This window comes from Sclerotinia sclerotiorum, genomic scaffold (genome assembly GCF_000146945.2).
Source record: "Sclerotinia sclerotiorum 1980 UF-70 scaffold_8 genomic scaffold, whole genome shotgun sequence".
Classification (NCBI taxonomy): domain Eukaryota; kingdom Fungi; phylum Ascomycota; class Leotiomycetes; order Helotiales; family Sclerotiniaceae; genus Sclerotinia; species Sclerotinia sclerotiorum.
Genome location: NW_001820828.1, coordinates 1,413,111 through 1,432,440, shown reverse-complemented (window position 1 = coordinate 1,432,440; position 19,330 = coordinate 1,413,111). Strand labels below are relative to the sequence as shown.

The window sequence follows — 19,330 nt, the reverse complement described above, 5'->3', positions numbered from 1 at the left end:
TTAAGGGGATGGGGTAAAGGAAGGGAAGGGATGTTAGGGGGAAAAGGGTGGATGGATTGATATATTAAAGTAGTAATGATGATACCATTTTTGATTTTTTCGCTTATTTATTCTTTTTTTGAGGGGGTTGATTGGGTTTGTGTATATGTTGATTGTGATGAGTGTATGGTGGATTGATTGTTGATGTGATGTATATTTATCTATAACGGTTTTGTAGGTGTAGGTGTAAATAGATGGTATAGATGTGTACCATATAAATCTAGATGCAAGTAGTATTAAGATTTGGAGGTGTTTCGGGTGTTTTGGAGATGAGAGGGAGAGTGCTTGGGAAAAAGAAAAGAGGAGGGTAGTTGGGAGAGTAGTAGAAGGAAAGGAGAAGAAAATGAGAGAAGAGAGGGATGGAAAAGAATGGAAAGGAGGGGAAGTTAAGATATATACTAAATCTGGATGATTAAGTGATTAAGTGATTAAGTGATTAAGTGATTAATGAACGAACGGACGAACTGACTAGCTGGTAGAATAGCTAATGGATTAACTAGTGGACTAATTAATGAATTGGTTAAGCGACGAGCTAGTAAAGTAAATGAAATACTTATTAAACAAATAAAAAACAAATTATTTAATAAATTAAATAATAGATTAATTGATAAACTAACTAACAAACTACTTGAAGAATTAAATAATAAAATAATTGATAAATGAGTTGAAATGTGACCAAAAGAGTGTTTATAGACCAGCAATTGTATTTAACTTAGAATCTACAGGTGAAGAGCACCTGTAGATGGGGATAGCTACTCTATATATACACAAATGAATGGCCTAGCCGCAATGACTAGGCAAAAAGAAGTCATATTTATTCCTCCAATGATCTTACTTTACCGATAACCATTGATACCTAGTACTTGTCCGGATCTGATCCTCAGGTCACCTAAATCGCATACTAATCTCGAGTAATCGTATCATGTGTGGACATGGTTAATGTACCTGAGGTTTCTTATATAATAAAGGTGGGGAGGAAAGCAGGGATTTCCGTCACATGAAAGATTAAATAATAAATTAAATAATAAATTAATTATATATTTTTATTTCAATCTAGACTTTAAGTATTAAATTTAAAAAAAAAATTAATAAATTAAATTATTAATTTTTTATAACTTTTTTTTAAAACATTTATATAAAAACAATTAAAAAATCTTAATTGTGACGGAAATCCCTGCTTTCCTCCCACCTTTATTATATAAGAAACCTCAGGTACATTAACCATGTCCACACATGATACGATTACTCGAGATTAGTATGCGATTTAGGTGACCTGAGGATCAGATCCGGACAAGTACTAGGTATCAATGGTTATCGGTAAAGTAAGATCATTGGAGGAATAAATATGACTTCTTTTTGCCTAATCATTGCGGCTAGGCCATTCATTTGTGTATATATAGAGTAGCTATCCCTATCTACAGGTGCTCTTCACCTGTAGATTCTAAGTTAAATACAATTGCTGGTCTATAAACACCCTTTTGATCACATTAATTCATTTATTTTAAAAGGTTTTATTATATTATTAATTGTAAATATATAAGATTTTTTTTTTCAATTTTAATATAATATTTAAAATAATTATTATAAAAATATTACCAAAAAAAAAATCATTTTATTATAATAAAGAAACAAATAATGACAACATTTTAAATTATATATCATTATAGTATATTATTTATTTGTATAATATATTTATTTACGTCAAGAGAGTTCCGCGTTCCGTGTAGCCAGCCATTCATCCCTCCATTCATTCATCCTTCTCAACTCAGAAATTGCCGACCATAAGAACGATCAAGACCCCAGATCTAAAATTGCGGATGTAAATGTCGGATGGCAGTGACAGTGGCGGTTCTGAGTAGGAATTGACGAATCTTGAAGACAACAGTGTTTATGAGTAGGGAGTGACGAACGAGTATTGATAATGACAGCGAAAATTGCGAGGTGAGAATAAAATTGAGATGGATATGGGGATTCGCTGGGCCAGGTGAATATTGATGAAAGAAAGGAGCAAAAACTTTTGATCGGAAGAACTTGAGGTATTGATTTTCAAGTTGTTATATTGCCGGCGTCTGTTTTAGATGGGTTTCCCAGAAATGATGAAGCGAAAGATGAAGTTTATGTGTCGACGGAGGCCGATTGTGTGTGCAGCGTGAAGTCTTCATGTTGGAGTTGCAGCAATAGTGATAGTTAATGCTGCTGAGGACACAGAAGTCTTTGTTGCGATGCTGTGAGGTTGATACTGAATTGACGTTTTGTGAGAGATCGAGATATCCGGTTTGCTCGCTGAGGAACCCAACGAGAATCTCTAGAGCATCCTGGGAGTGAGAATGAGGGCAGATGATTATGATGAATGTCTTTGCAGCTGATAAACAATGGTCGATCAGACAATAGCAAGAATTGTCTCCACACCAACTGTTTGAAAGCTCCCCATCACTGTTGGTTGTTCTAAGTTCCAAACGGGAATCAAACTTTCTTTTGCTTGTTCAACCAGTCGTCAAGCCATTCCTCGAGCTTTTCATGATCATCAATAATCTTGAGACGACTATCGTTGGCTGCCAAGTCAAGTCAACAATATGATCGAAATAAAAAAGAATGATTGGAACCTACTCCACTGAACTTCACCTAAGAATGAGAGAGCTTCCGCGTAAGTTAATTCGGTTTTACTTTCGAGTGTTCCAACAATGACAATTGATTTCTCAACTTGCACTAATTAAATTTCAGCTTAGATTTTTATATGTTCTATGGTAGTTATCTTACTACGAAGCAGTCGAATATCAACTGATTCCCTCATCATAAATCTCGCGAAATTAGTCTCTTTCTCTTGGCCAATTCGAAAAATTCGACCATTAGCTTGGGATTCCGTCGCTGCATTCCACCAGAGATCACTATATATATGTTAGCATTCATTATCAGATCTGCACTATAAGTATGAAATAAACATACACCATAATCGCGCGATTGGCAAACGCGAGATTCAGGCCCACTCCACCAACCTTGAGGCCAATTATAAGTATTGTAAACTTTGGGTTTGTCTCAAATTCACGTAGAATATGAGCTTGATCGTTACTCTTCATTTCACCCTGCTAAAGTATCAGTAAATCTATTTTTGAAGGTGCAGAACTTTTGGCTCACAGTATAGTATAAGAAATTATAATTTTCCTCTTTGAGCATAATCCCGATGAGTCTCATCATCAATTTCCACTGAACAAAGATCACAATTTTGTCTGAAGGTGCCTCTCCGCGCCATAATCGAAGTTTTCGTTTAATAGCTTCCAATTTGGGGTCTGAGGAAGCTTGGTTTTTCCCTTGTTGAAATCATCGAGCCATTCCGATCTGACACTCAGTCTTGGTAAAAATCCCACTCTGTCTCGTCCTTTTTTCATACCAGTGTCCTCCTCAGGTCCAGTAGACCATGAATCCAGTGATATCATGCGATCGGGGTTGAATTTTCTGCCACAGCCATTGGCCGGACACTCAATATTCTACAGGTTGTAAGCAGGTTGAAATCCTGAGTGAACGGCTTTTTTGGTACGCACATCTGTCCTCGCAACCTGTGCATTAATGCTAACCTCTATGCAAATTTCGCAAAAGATATGGTCACAGCTCTTTTCGCCATTGCGATCCTTGCGATAATTGCGGACTTGACGGGGGTCATCTGCTTCTTGGTTGCAAATTTCACATATATGTACATCGATAACCTCATTACCAATCAAAGGTCCGTGGTGACCAGAATCTAAGCTGTTGATTCAGATACCCGTTCCTATGTGCGGATTAGATTAGGTAACATTAAATTTCTGAGGCACATACGATCATATAAAGCAGGACACGTCTTTTCCACATCTTTTCGTCATTTCTGAAGCTCTTTAGTCGTGAATAAAGCCTATAAGAAGTTAGTAAAGTCACGATTAAAATTGGTCACTTAGTTACCTTTATTTGTGGCTCGATAGCTAAGGGACTCGCGGTGAATCTAGTTTGTTAGCGAACAAAAATCAACACAAACAGGGGAATCTCACTGTCGTAGTCGCAAAATCATTACTATAAGATACTTCATCTTGTTACGGGGGTCATTATCGTCAAATTCCTGTTGAGCTATGATCTCTCGGAACTTCGATTCAATTGCACGATACAATGTCCGAGTCGCAAACCGAAATGATTCGGTTGCATTCTCCTTGTGCGGGGTAGGCAGTGTAATTAGTTCTTTCCCTAGAATCTGATCTTGCATAGATCTCCTATTTATCGCACATGTTAAAGATTATCTTCAGGATCCAGGGATATTTTTTCGAGGGTATTACACTTACCGAATCACTAGACGAGACAATAGTTTGTCCAATCGGCTGTTGCAGGCAGGCTATGAATGTATGTCAGCACAAATAATGCCCTTTGAGTAAAGGAACATACACTCGTGTAATCGCAATACTCTCTTTCAAATCTACAGATTGATCAGATAACACTGATTTAAGAAAGAATATTTCAACGAACATTGCAAGAGTTGATGCCTCCGCGTGTTTCAAGAAGCGGAAGTATGAATAAAGTTCTAGCGACCGTCAGCAGCATGAAGAGCCTTTTGGGACCAGGAATTAGACCTTCTCGTTTGTTCATCATGGGTGTCTGCTGAAGGTTAGTTTCAACGCGTGAATATTGTCTGGAGGTATCTCTTACGCTCGTCATTAGCCAGCGATATTTCCCAAGTAAAGCACTCGCCACATAACTAGTTTTTGATTTATGATTCTTAATGTGATGCTATGTGTGTCAGAAAGCCTCGTGAACCATAGTGATTATTACTTACAGCTTCATCGAGAACGACCTAATAATGATGTCAGCATGACTTTCAGTAGTACGATGAGTCTCAGGGAGTTAACTTACTCGGTACCAATTAATCTTATGCAAAACCTCACCACACTGTTCGCGATTGTCATCGATCCAATCTTCGATAGACTGCCGTCCATCCAATGTGCAGCTTTTCACCTTCAACTTTTTTGCTAGGTCTAAGAGCCACCAGGGTGGTGGAAATGGCGAACTCATTCGCATCTGATCATAAGAAGTTACAACCAGATCACTTTTGATGAGTGTGTTCTTGGAAAGCTTTTGGCTTTTTGCATAAAGAATCACATTTAAGCCGCGATCAGCAAGATGTTTGCCTATTTCCGAGACCCATTGTGCGGACTGCTAAGCATTAGTATCTGGAACAGCCTTCTGCATTTGAACTTACAATACTGGAGGGAACCACGATAAGAGTGGGGCCTATCTCTGATATCTCTGCGCCTTCAGGACGAGGGCTACCGACAATAGTCTGCCACCTATCAATAAAAGATTAAGAATACGAAGTTTTATTACATACGGCAAGCATCTCCAATGTTTTACCAAGACCCATCACATCGCAGTTGAAACCTCCCGATGGACCGTCGGGATCATACTCCCGGCCCAACATCCAGCTAGCACAGAGGAGTTGATGATGATATAGAGCTGCAAACACATGTGTCAAATCGTGCAAAGCATGGTAGAGTGGTCGGGATATTTACCTGTCTTTACCCCTTTCAAACACCATGTATTCTCGTTCCGATACCTCACATTGACCCGGCCAAAACCCTCGCCAGCAATCTTAAGTGCAGTATTATCGCCTCTGCAGTTGTGCATGCGCCCATCGGTTCGAATATTCCTAAGAACCTGATCAAAGTAATCCCTTTTCGAAGATGCTTCGATGTTAGTGATTTGCTCTTCAGCAGGCTTCTCTTTGTGGGCAGTAATAGGGTCGTGGTTCAAAAAATTGTGAATTTTTGAAGCTGCTCCATCATTTGCAAATGTTCTGTGATTTCGTCTCTTCTGAAATTTAACCTTTTTGCGGTGGTAACGAGCGTACCACTCTTCGGAAGTCTTCACGGACTTCTCCAGGGTTCTTCTCTTCTGGGAAGGGAGAGGGCCTGGTGCGACAGAAGGCATAGTTTCATCGTCTTCGATATCGCTGAAGTCACTATTCTCCAAATCACGCTCATATTCGGTTTCTCCATTATGAGGATTTTTATCATCTGGTGTTGGGGTGCGAGCAGATTTTGTCTGGTCCATTAACTCTGCAGCATGTCGAAACTCAGGAGAAGTTGTGCGATGAGGCACTCTCCTATCAAAGGGAATGCTCTTGCCCCAAAAAGATTTTCTACGCTTTGAAACGCTCCGCCTTTCGTCTGAGGATGAAGAGTCTGAAGACTCGATTTTCAGTTGAACATCGTTTCCTTCCAATTTAACCCCGGACACGGACACAGACACAGAATGTGATCTCGGGCGCTTGCGTGGCGTTTGTGCTGCAGATCCCGCACGTGAGGAAGACCAAACTGTTGCATCAATTTCTTCTAGCTCACTATCTTCAGCCTTGACTTCCGTTTGCCCTAATCCTTTCTCGGTAGACTTAGATCTTGGATAGGGAGTCCATACGACAGCATCAATTTCTTCCAGCTCACTATCTTCAGCCTTGATGGGAGTTTGAGCTGTACCATTGAAGCTAGACCTTAGCTTTGGTGTCTTAGCAGACATGCTTGCTGATTTCAATTGAGATTCTGAGCTCAGAATGAGGTCTGCATCAGAAGACAATGCAAGCTTTGTCGGTGGACTGCTGTCTGGCGGAGTTTGATTCATTATTCCTGTGTGTTTGATGGCATAGAAGAATGACTGCGGAGAATAAGAATTGACCATGAGATTTTTAATGGTGGAAGGGCCCGTATGTATCAACTTCGGGATGAAGCTCAGAAGAGAAAGGTTAGATATTAATAATCAAAAAGATCACCTAGGCAAATTATGAGGCTAAGATAGTAGATGATAGATCGAAGAAGGTTGTCCCTTCAAATTGGTGGTAATTTCGTGTTGAAGAGCTAGAATCAGCTGGTTAAGCCCAGCAGTTGAGGAATTAGTAGAGATTTTGTATCAAAAAGACAGAATTGAAGATATTGCAGATTAAAGATTGGAGATCAGAAGTGTGAGATTGGAGATTGGAGGTTGCTGGTCTAAGGTTGAAAGCTCAGGTTGAAGGTTTGAGGTTGTAGGTTGAAGGTTAAAAGACATCAAACCCGAAGACTTTCGAAAGAGAAACCTTAGCTTCAAAAGCCTGTCTTCTCGTCCCTATCAGATCCGTAACAGTGAATATCGACATGAAAAAATCGAAGATGAAGCTTTCTTATTCCTCGGGTAGCTGCTTTCAAGCCACTTTCATCATCCCGCTTAGATGCAGAATAAACGGTGAATCGCTTTCGCAACTTACATAGCTTAGACAGAGAACTAGAGGTCCGTGCTCGGTTTACCCGCCTCACACCCAACATAAAACTTACCTCGCTCGATCGAAGTCTTTTTGCTTGCTCATACTCTATCACATTTCCAAAAAGATGCATTTCGTATTTCACTAGGTAAACTTCTAAGGATTTTTCCACTTCTCCATCAATCAGTAAGTCCCGTTTGATTAGTCAGATAAACCATGCAAACGCAAATCCCTAACTTTCTCCAATTAATGCTGTCGCTTCCCGCTAGCTATATGCATCAGATTTGAATATATTTTGTAGAGAAAAGCAATTCAAGATCATCATCAACTGGAGTCAACTAGCAATTATACCCCAGTCCCGTTGTAGAAATCGTGATGCACACTTCCGTGATCTCAAAAGCAAAGAAATTTATCCCTCCTTTCCTTTCCATCCCATCGTCTCACTCTGAATTTCACCATAATTTCATACCAAATTTCACCTCTCTACTATGAATGCTAGTCCTCCCCTATAATCCTTCCTCACGAAACCTGATATAAATTCAACCTCAAACTTCCCCCGCAATACTCCGTCCCATTTCCCCTACACACCACACTACATCCCGTGGCACTCGGTGTCGTACCAACCTGTAATGTCGAGCCTGTATTGATCGCATTGCCGCAATAACATTCATCACCTGTATTGCACGTTTAACATTAGCACCATTCTGCTTTAATCCTATTATCAATCCAGGCCCGACTAAAAACTCCTCCTTCTACGTGCGGCTAAGAGATCCAAACTCACCATACTCAACTCCAAAATAATTCCAGGCCGCACAAGCAGCGGAACAAGCCTCTACGCTATTATTCACACCCGGAATTGGATTTTCTAGACCACTCAATGCACGACCGGTTGTAGATTCATTGTAGCAACCCAGGTAACTCCATCCTGTTAAATTTGTGACTGTAATAGGTCCTGTGGGGGCTGGTGTTGGTGTCGAAACAGTGCCGTTGAGTTGGTACATATTGAGTCTAGAACTACCTGTTTCAGATGGATTAGCATGTTTAATTTTGTGGGACTGAGCAGGAGAGGATAGGTAGACAAACCTCCGCAGTATTCACTTGCGTTACCAGCACATAACATATCACATCCATTTACAGCGGGTATTGTGCTAGCCTGAAGAACAGATCCTGCGTTTATGGTGGCACCACAATAGCATCTAAATCGGGTCAGTGATGACATAAACAAGAGGGAACTGGGCTGGCTAACTCATTAGAATATTCCATTCCGAAGTATTCAAACCCGGAACAAATCTTTTGGCAAGACTCGATTGTGAAACCACCAACTGGAGGGGCGGGCTGTAGACCAGAGAGAGCACGACCTGTGGTTGCTTCGCTGTAGCATCCTAGATAATCATAACCGGGGACATTTGTCACTGTGATGGGGCCAGTGGGTGTGGGAATAGCTGATGTTGACGAAATCGATGAGGAAGTTGAGACTGTAGATGATGTTGAGGATGACGAAGTAGGTGTGGAGGTAGATGTGATTTGCGTCGTAGAAGTTGATGAAGTAGTACTCGAGCTTGTTATAGATGTAGTTGAACTAGTTGATGTCGTAGATTGAGGCGGAGAGCTCGCGGTGTTTAGCATATATACATCGAGCCTTCCCGGTCCTCCGCAATATTCTTTTGCATTGCCCTTGCAAAGCATAGAGCAACCATTGACACTTGGATTACCGCTAGTCTGATTGACCGAACCGACACCTATCAAATTACCGCAGTAACATTCATTGGCATACTCCATACCAAAGTATGTGAATCCTTTACAGCCAGCTGCACATAACTCGATCGTGAACCCTGTAGGTGGTGCTTGGGGACTCGAACCAGCCAAGGCACGACCATTTGTCCCTTCACTGTAACATCCGAGATAATTGTAGTTACCAACACTGCTGACTGTCTTAGGACCATACAGTGCTGGGTCAGTTCCAGCAACATATTCTGTAGGATTATAGAAGACTGAAATATAACCAGTCCCACCGCAAGCATCATTAGGATCGCCGGGGCAAGCAAAATTGCACAACGCATCAGTAACATCTTGTGCCGCTAGTGGTGGTGGAGTATTTCCACACCAACATTGGCTCGTGTATTCGGTACCAGCAAAGCTGTACTGTGCCAGTCCGTAACATGCTTCTTGGCACATATCATTATCATTAACGGTTACATTAGGAGTGTAACCTTGATTCGGAAGTAGACGTGGTCCCGTCGTGGATTCTTGAAAACATCCGAGGTAATTATAAATTGTTTGTCCAGTCGTAGAATTTATCGGGCCAACTTTTTTCGAGATGACGGTGCCAGTAATTTCGACAACGTGAACTCCCCAGTTAACATCATCTGTATTCAACGTCCAAGTGTTATTTAGCAGCAGGTCTGGCTTATTGTATTCTTCCACGTTTGCGGAGAAAATAACGGTTCCATATGCACAATCATTGACAGCTATCTGTTGTGATTCGTGCAGTTCAGTGGGGTCACTGATATGAAATACACCATTTGGTGGTTTGCTTTTGCTAATTTCTAGCGAGGAACCTCCAACATTACAGATTCGTATCTGCTGCGAAGACGAACTTCCAGGTGCTACTTTTCCGAAGTCCATAAAAAGATTAGCTTGGGGAAGCCATCCGCCTTCACCATTACTAATTGAAAAATTCGTTATCGGGGCCGTGGAGGCAATACCCTCAAGAATGATATTGACTGAACCTCCATCTGACCAGACTTGCCAGTAAGAGTTGTACGATCCAGTTCCATTGGTCGGGTCAAAAGAGGATTGTATAGATAGCTGCGAACTTGGGGCTACCTGACTTCCTATCGCTGGAAGGCCTACTGCAGTGAAGTATCCAAACCCCAGGTCCCATGTCCCGTTTATCACGGTGCTGTTGATGAAGACTGGATTATCATCCAACTCATCCGCAGTGTATGCATACCCCGTAATTGTCATGGACATTAATCCTTTATTCGATATCGTGAAAATAGCAGACTGAGGATTGATATTACTAGTACTCGTGATGATAATTCCGCCGTAGTCCACGGTGGTAGGAGCAATTGCCAGGAATGGTTTTGAGGACACCTCAGTACCAGTCAAACTTATTGGGTAAAGAGTAGCATAGCCAGCTACTGCATTTGTCGTTAAAATTGTCAAGGGGGTGCTTTTGATTCCAGGAGATACATTTCCAAAAGAAGTGTTTGCCGTGGCTCCCACTTGAACATTCGTCAAATCCCAAGTGACGGGAAATATGAATGTGGCACCCGCGTTCAAGGGTCCGGTTGGCAAGGTTGAATTATTGACTGAGAAGTATCCATTCCCAACAGTTGCACCATTTATTGAAGTAATGGCAATAATCGCAGTACAACTAATATTCTGAACCGACTTACTTCCAAGGGCTACAACCCCGAAATCAACTGGAGAAGTGCAATTTACTACATATTGAGTTAGCATATGTTATCCCAGATTCTCGACAATCAGACAAAAGATTTTGATGATGTGAAAACATAACATCACTCACAAGGAAGGTTAACAGGTGCTCCGAGACAATAAAGAACGCCATTTGAATCTGTTGTATATACTCGACCGTTTCCGAAAGCCGGGCGCTGGAATTTGTTCGCACCTCCAATTTGCGGTATCTTTATTTTCTGTAAAACACCATTTTGAGGAACAGCATACCATGCACGGAGCCCAGCATCAGGATCTGTCATCCAAAGGATGGCCGTGCCAATTTGATTATTGAAGCTAGTAATGGTTGGAATTCCCACACCAACGCGACCTGCAGATATCTCATTAGTTTGACCAATCTTAGAGAATTGGGGGATACCGCTAGACGTGAATGTGAGCTGATAGACTGATGTTGCTAAGCCGACAGGGGTACAGTAAATGAAACCACCCTCGAGAGGATAAGAGCCGCAGGCACCAAAAACGGCTGCGTTTGTGACAATAGTTTGCAAGATATTGTCAGTCTGCCCTGGGCCTAGCTTGTATCCGCCAAGATTATTCGCATTGAGAATGTAGATTTTCCCATTTTTGCCAGCAGTGACGGCCATTTTATCCACACCTGTGCCTTTGAAAACTGTCCGATCAAGCAGAACAATGCCTCCACTACCAAAGTCTTGATCACCAGCATCCATGTTTTGATAGTCATAAGGTTGAAAATAATCCGACACAGAAATTACCCCGGTGTTATCCAAGGCTAGATTGATAGTTGCTTCCCCTAAAGTTTGACACCCACTCGAACCAGAAGCTGGAGTCCCTTGATTTTGATGGGCCTAGAATCGTCAGTCTTTGCACAGTACTGACATACTATCTCGAGAACAGAGGATACTTACACCACCATTCCCGGTTACAAGAAAAATCCTAGCTCCATCAGTCGCCAATCCCATTCCACTCATCCATATCCCACCTTCTCCACCTCCTCCTCCTTGAAGTAAAACATTTGTTTGCGGAACTAATGGTCCACTTTCAACTGCCCAGTTGGTGATGATCTTGGCTTTATTGATGTCGATGCCCATCACAAGACCAGTGTAATTGAAGAGATCACAATGGCCCCCGAAAGAGCCATATACCACACTGCCAACCTGTGTCAATGAAGGACGTTGTAGAATCACTCCCCCAATGAAATACTTTTGGGGGGCATTATCCGCAATTGCACCGTCGATAAGTATTGGTGGAAATACGTCAAGTAAAGTACTAATATTGACCGCATGAAAGTAGTAGACGCCATTTGCCGTCCCAGTGTTACCTGGAACTCTATAATTTGGTATGTAAGTTTTGGCGAAGAAATATGCTATATCAGTGGCGGGGTCAATGATAGGTGTGCCTTTAGTTTGATTAGCCAAGTGAAAGGTAGATAAATATCTCTCTCTTAATTACCTATAATACCGATGAAATTGGGAATGTCTCGCAAGCGGTCAGCTTGGTGATATCTAGCTTTTGTTTCACATCAAAACATACCTGTACATCCTATATCAGATTGTAAGAACGGGGTATGAACTTGTCTTGAGTTTATGAGCACTCCCGTTTCGGCATTGAGAGTTCTGATATAGTTTTGGCTGGATGCAAGGAATAACAACTGAGGGCCTCCCGTAAGTGGTGTATAAGTTAATGGTTTAGCATAGAACTGAATTCATTAGCAATCACTCATGCCATGTGCAAAGTGACCCCATGCCAGATAGTACACTCGCACAACATAAATGCAGGGGCTCAAACAAGCAAATCTCAATGTTTGAACGAATGATACAATAAACCACAGTATTTGGTTCGTTCATGTAGGATTACAGAATGTAACAAACTTCGCATGATGAAATCGGAAGAAATAGCTGTAATCGGAATGAAAACATGTTGATATTACTAACTTGTTCTTGGAAATTGAAAGCAACTTTCCACAGTTGCCCGAATGATGAGCTGTCAATGATTCCCGGGTCCATGTTATGATTAGATCTGGCTATTACTCAGTGTTTTCTTCTTTATATGAAAAAGGAAAGTACTCACAGGTATCCTGTTTGCTGCAGATCTGCATCTCTGTATTCGTCGGTAGATGAAAGACCGTGAACTAAAACATTAACAAAAATCTCGGCAAGAAGCACGAATATATACGGAGGAGAAAATAGCATATTGATGGGTTATTTCTGAAGGTTCTCCTGAATTGAAGATACTTTAAGCCTTGCGATCTGCGAGGAAATAGAAGAATATGCCTTTTCTCTGATTAAATGGTCATTTGATGGCAGCAAAAGAGGTATATGGTAGTAGAATTAAAAGCACTTTAATGGTACGGAAAGAAATGTTATGATGATATCGCAGAGAGAGTTGAGGCTTGGTCTCTTCTCTCGATCAAACTGTAAGTTATTGCTTAAAGAGATGAAAGAGATGCCGTGCAGATAAGATTCAGTTTTGACCATCCTCAATCAAGAGACTTGTTGCGAGATAAAAATGCAACTTCCAAGTCAAGGAAGCAGCGAGCAATGCAGGCCGAATTGGAAGGTACGCCGAACGCCTATCATGTCTTTAAAATTTCCATTGCGAAAGGCTATCTGCATCGGCTTCCGTAGGATTTAAAGCACGATCAAAGCAAAATTTCGAACTCTGCATGATTTCATGAAATACAGTGAGTGCAGATCCTCAAAGTTGAGCATTGCTAAGAGAAATATCGAGAACTATCCCAACAACAAAACATCCCATTCTGAGCAGATTTGCTCCACACGATTCCTTGGGGGACGGTTTAGCAAGGCGGTAAATTTCTTGATGTCAAATCTCTTAAGACTTCCTCTTTTTCTGTTAAACGGTAGGGTGCTATGTACATTCAAAAATTCCGCAAAGTAAGGTTACCACATCGAAGTAAATATTCCATGGTGTAAAATGGGATTTCAAGCTTCGGGTATTCGGAGGCGCGAGGAATCAAGCTTTTTGCCAAGCTATCAAAATGCGATATAATACAGACTATTACATTAGAGTTAGTTATTGCAGAACATCGAGTTTGAGAGGCGACATATATATATATGAGCGAGCAAAAGAGAGCAGGAGTTTGGGCTGGAGGAGACTCTGCGGAAGGACTTCGGGTGTCTTTGACCAGCCAAGCCCAATCCAATGTGAATGCAGCACGGTCCACCTGGTGTTTGGATCATTAATCCGACTGCGTATCTTGTATCTTGACTTACTTCTTTCTACCTCAAGATCATCTACCTACCTAGGTCAATCTCAATCAATGACTGCAAACCGTCAAGTGAGATTTAAGGTATTGCTTACAAATTACTCTACTCAGATCTGGCCACCGCCATGAGTTTATATATCCTTCACTTGAATGCGCTAACCCTCCAGGACTCGAACTATACTACTTCTTCATGGAGCTTTCTCTCTCCTCTTTACATGAGCGGACTTTTGCATAAGCTCCGGGAAGGTTTCTTCTTTCCATATCTCTGTAACCGATCTATCTTCATCTCACGGCGCGATCCACTTCTTCCTCCCCGCCCATCCCAGACATGGGCGCCTCCTCGTAGATCCCATCAGCAAGCACGCGGAAAAAAACCGTGGGAACAGGCATGGCATATCTTTAGGGCGAAACATAGTAATATATCTTACAACAGACATCCAGATGGTTTATGTTGGGGGGCAGTGTTCTACGAATAGTGCTACGAGAGATCTTGCGGCAGTCTTCAGCGGTTGGTGCAATTAGAGCGCGGGGTTATTTATGTTTCCCGAGCATGGCTAGCTATTCATGAATTTGCTACACCATTGATCAAGTAGATTCGTGATAGGCCTGAAACGATAACATCAGAGACAACAAAGGCGAACATAACGGCGGCTACTCCATTCATACTAGGAAAGGCAACCGCGCAAAGTCTTGGCAAAAGCCTCGAATCCAAATGTAGGGGAGACCGGAAGTCGACGGGGCTGACATGCCGGACATGTCGGAGATGTCGGACATGAATCGTTGCGGTGATCATGGAAAATGAAGAGCAGGGCTGTATCGATAGCATATCAACTGAGGACAACCAATTCCGAAAACAAGGCTTTATCGTGAAAGGGCAATGGCATGCTCCGAGCTTTTAAAAGGAGTTGTTTGCAAATACTATACACTGGTGGATGGACATGAAGACATCCCTTCTGAGCTAGCAATAGCTTATCAATGGAACTAGAAAATCATCTCCAACTAGAACTTTTAGTGGATTTTTACTATCTATCAGAGATCGTCGGCCGCACATCAATAGTTTGCGGCTTAAAGGCAGTAACCAAATTCAACATCCAATCGCTTGTCTTAGTTACTTAGGTCCTATCTACTCATTAACGAATACAGACTTAGCACACGAAACAACGTGCTTGCTTGCTTCTGGAGTCATCGGTTCGAGCTTCACATTTTCGTTTGCTCAATATTTTTTGTTGCATGTCTTCCGGAAGACTTTTCAGCCGAAGGAATCTAGCGGGCGAATTTTCACCCGGAGGCATTTTCGAGGTCTTGGCGGATCTGACTGATGCACAAACTGGCTTGATGATCGGGCAGTTCTTATGAACAGGCCATTGTCCGTATTTATCCATGTCACAACAGAGTTAATTGGCCTAAGATCTCTCAAGCTGCGGGTAACTGCAGCCGATTAACGTTCTCGTTCTTGTAAGACTGTACCACGAAGTCCTGCCATTCATTTTCATACCAACTATGTCACATCAAAGAGATGTTTTACCATCTAGTCGTACGACTCGCCGGCCCAGCTTTTTTCCACAGTCCTCTATTGGCTTAAGAGTTACGTTGCGAGTTGGGCTTCATGCAGTCGAATATTTCCTTCATCGTGTGGTATTGTGTGCACTGAGGGGGGTAGTTGGTGGTCTCCAAATATGATGATTGCATACGGGCTAGGAAGAGTTCTGGTCGCCGCATGATGTTTGCATTCCCTCAAGTGATCATGGAGTTTTTAAATCCCGCTTAAATCCTCTGGAGTAGTTTCGAAGTCCTGCATGTGCATCCACGACTGTAATGCTTTGATTTTCTCTTGTACATAGCGGTACCAGCTCCGTTACTTCTTTCTATGTATAAAGATGCTCACAGCTGGTAGCTACACTCGTCAGTACTATTAGATGCTCAAATACAAAAGTAATTTGCCCAAAAAAAATTGATACCTAGTCATTGATCATCTACCTTGTACTAAATCCCTCCATGTTTATACTTGACCAATCCGTCTTATTCTACCCAAATTTCCACGATCCATTCTCTAGCCCTGAACTTTTGAGGTATCTATTCCACCCTTTTCAGAATTCAATCCCCAGATTTACGACCACGCAACTGTTCTTCATGACTTCAATCGCAGCTCCTTCTTCAATCTTCATGATGCGTATATAGATTCTAGTGTATGCTCAACTATTCCAAAGTCCTTCCTTCCGCTTACAATTTTCAAAAACATGCAAAGGTCGACGACGCGTTGTGAATCTCGACGTCTGATGGAGACGGTATAGAGGGGTTTGAGGAAGCCACAATGATGATGGTGAAAGATTGATGGTGTACCTCCGCCATGGAATATTTTTGTAATTACTTGGGAATCCTCTCGGCATAATCAACTATGATCGGAAATTGGGTGAGGTAAGAATCTCACGCCATTCCCCCTTCGCTATGTCAATGCGGAAAAGATCCGGTGCCATCATATGATTCATTTGCATACTGGAAATGCTGGATGCAAATTGCAATGGTGCAAATTTGGAGGCGTAAAGTGCCGTGCACTACACCCAGAGCCCCTGCGTTGAATGTCAACTCTATGAATTGGTGGAGTCTGGCGGGGGGGAACAATTGATATATTTGCGTACGCAGCTCAAGAGGGTTTAATTCTAACAATCTTACGAATATATTCTATCTATGATGACGCTCAAGTGGCGGCCACGGAGATGTGAGATATATAGAAGTTCTCTCCTGGTTTTTCGGCGCATTCACAGATCGAGAAAGAGTTAATCAAAATCGAATTTATTCTGCGCTTCATCTATCGTCTTGAAGCTTCGAGTTGTAAAATCAGGCGGGGTGGATGAGGTCGCAGTATTTAACTCGGCGATTGTTACTTGTAATTTTGTTTCCAAACAGACAAAGATAGGAAGAAAATCTTCCTTTTGCAAGGAGTTATCCTTAGATCATCCACACATCGTGCCCTCTCAAACTTTCAAACAAGAATCTTTACACCCTTAGCTGTGTGGTTTAAAGAATTCCTGTCACGGCCCTAAGATTATCAGATCCAGAGATGACTATGCACATCATGACGAAGGTATCCATGTGCAAATTCAAACTTAGATCGTTTGGATCGACTATTATTGGAATAGCCTTCCAATGATGGGTCAAGATATAATTCGAATCGGATCGGATGCACGAGCATCTTTCGAATACCCTAAACCCTCATAAAGAGCTCCCAAATCTATAACAGCATTAAGGATAGCTGATCGGGCATGTATCGTCTGTAGTAAAACAGAAGACCAAAGATCCGTACCAAAAAACCCGCTAACTCCGTCACCGTTCGAAGCCGAAAGAAAGAAGTCAAAGCATGTCTAACGTGACATAGGGCGGAAGATTTGGTATGTAGGCAGCAGTGGAAGATGAATACACGAGGAGTTTGAGGAGGATGTTTTTGGAAGAGGTTACAGACGGTGAGAGTGCATATTCTTCATAGGTTCGCGTGGCTTTAAGATATTTGCGACATCCAGGCATGCTTTTTTCACGCTTCATGCTTTGTGCCTTGACCTCTATATAGTAAGTTTGATAAAGGCAGGGTTTCTGCCGATAATATAGCTCAAGCGAATTATGCTACCACCTTGTCGCGCGAAATTGTAATACTGGAGTTTGTTTCTGTTTGGTGGATAGGGCATGGGAGGTTGAGGATTCCTTGGTTTGGGTGTTAGAAGATACCTTCGAGCCCCATTGTGGATCCCCACCTCTTAGAACCAAAACTATTCAATCATGGTCGAGTAGGCTCAGAACTAATCCCTGCCCCTATTCCCAGCTATTCTGGCTATCCGTCCGCTTAAGTCGGCGCGAAATCTGCACCACAAACCAACCCCCGGTCTGAGAAGGCATGTCATCATATATAAAGAAATTTAAGCGCACACAGTTGAAATCCGATAGCTTGAAGCGAGCACTTTGTGTCTAATCTAGCAGCAAGTCTGGAAAAGGCAGCATGTCTATAGAACAGTGAAAATATATCGGTGGAGGAATAGATGATCAAAACGGCGAGTTCTAATGGATATGTAAGATCTTACATTTTGGGAAGACGACACCACACCATTTAATTGGTTCAAAAGTAAAGTTACAGCTGTGGAATCATGGCTACCTGTATCAGTGTAACTTTATACGAAAACTTCGATTTGCGGCATTTCGAACGATGAATTTCGGTGACCGGTCCACATTTTAAACTTTCTCTCCTGAGCTAATAAGCGATATCTTTTTCCGCTCGCCTTACTTCATGCATTTTAATTCACTCAGACCTTCTTTTTTAATATTACCTATTTGTTTGTTCTCAGTACTAATTCATCATTAACTTCAATTATAGCCATAGTATTAGGAAACACAATTCACCTCCGTCTCCACACTTTCTGCATTCCCACCACACGAGTATAAATACATCTCCAAATTCCCAAAAACAAAAATCTCAAATCAGCACTGTATTTTATTTACTGCTAACTTGGAATGTGGGAGTTTTGCACCTAATATCAATGATAGTGAGGAGAGCTCGTGGTGAACGAATTATTGTATATTACTTACGTATACGGTTGTGTTATGCTGAGATGGAAAAAGATGGTAAGATTATGAGATAAATAGGATGGGATGTTTTATATTATCGTCGTTTATGTGGTCTTGCTGTTATTTTTGGGTAATAAGGGAAACGATGATACGGGACTGCGGAGGGAAAATACACAGAATTGCGGGGAATATATGGAAGACACAGCTTTTGTCGAGAATATCTGGAGACAAAAAGCCTAAGAGGGTTAAGAAACCAGCTTTTTTTTGTGATATTATGGATAAACATGGACTAAGGAAGTCTTATATACCTACCTTCATCCTATCACTTGGTTCCTTATGATTACTTTGCAACTGAACTTCCCGCTCCAGCTGGCTTCGGGTCTCTAAGTGGGTGGTCCACAGAATGACAGACACTGGGGTATTAACCCAATATCCTCTCCCCATCTTCTACTAAAGCGTATCATGGTCAATACTCTACAATATAAACTCTTTTATTCTCTGCCTATTAGTTTACTGGGAATTTGAATCACTGCAGAACAACAGGATCCAACCGCTTGGCAGAAATACTGAAACCCGGTGCTTATCTTGTTTGAAGATATGGCTTTATGATAATGATAATAATGACAATAATAGCAATAAGAAATGGAAACAGCAACAATGGAAAAATATATTAGATGATAATGTTAATGAATTTAAATCAAGAGCAATATCCATACTTCTTTCATTTTATCCATCTGTTCCAGCTCCCAAGGAACATCAAAATTATTCCTGTCAGACTGACACTGTATATCACTCTCTTCTTACACCCCATCCAATGCCAATTAGTAACACGATTTTTGTTG

The 19,330-nt window shown here is 41.6% G+C and overlaps 3 protein-coding genes across 3 annotated transcripts; all 3 read right to left on the bottom strand.

The window, feature by feature from the left end:
* Positions 1-2,502: 2,502 nt before the first annotated feature.
* On the bottom strand, positions 2,503-12,906 carry SS1G_06849 (hypothetical protein; the record flags this gene model as incomplete). Its single annotated transcript, XM_001592558.1, has 23 exons — positions 2,503-2,591; positions 2,647-2,745; positions 2,797-2,924; positions 2,983-3,122; positions 3,378-3,521; positions 3,576-3,772; positions 3,967-4,006; positions 4,338-4,387; positions 4,822-4,843; positions 4,903-5,205; positions 5,249-5,329; positions 5,378-5,502; positions 5,559-6,529; positions 7,092-7,129; positions 7,350-7,447; positions 7,897-7,950; positions 8,058-8,294; positions 8,360-8,472; positions 9,051-10,722; positions 10,809-11,562; positions 11,623-12,113; positions 12,248-12,291; positions 12,785-12,906. The coding sequence occupies 23 exons, from the start codon at positions 12,904-12,906 to the stop codon at positions 2,503-2,505; spliced, it is 6,012 nt and encodes a 2,003-aa protein (XP_001592608.1).
* A 1,596-nt stretch (positions 12,907-14,502) lies between these two features.
* Positions 14,503-15,232, bottom strand: SS1G_06848 (predicted protein; the record flags this gene model as incomplete). The annotated part of the gene is made up of 2 exons (XM_001592557.1): positions 14,503-14,832; positions 15,095-15,232. 2 exons carry the CDS (start codon positions 15,230-15,232, stop codon positions 14,503-14,505), a joined length of 468 nt encoding a protein of 155 aa, XP_001592607.1.
* A 2,056-nt stretch (positions 15,233-17,288) lies between these two features.
* Positions 17,289-17,670, bottom strand: SS1G_06847 (predicted protein; the record flags this gene model as incomplete). The annotated part of the gene is made up of 2 exons (XM_001592556.1): positions 17,289-17,494; positions 17,658-17,670. 2 exons carry the CDS (start codon positions 17,668-17,670, stop codon positions 17,289-17,291), a joined length of 219 nt encoding a protein of 72 aa, XP_001592606.1.
* Positions 17,671-19,330: the final 1,660 nt, after the last annotated feature.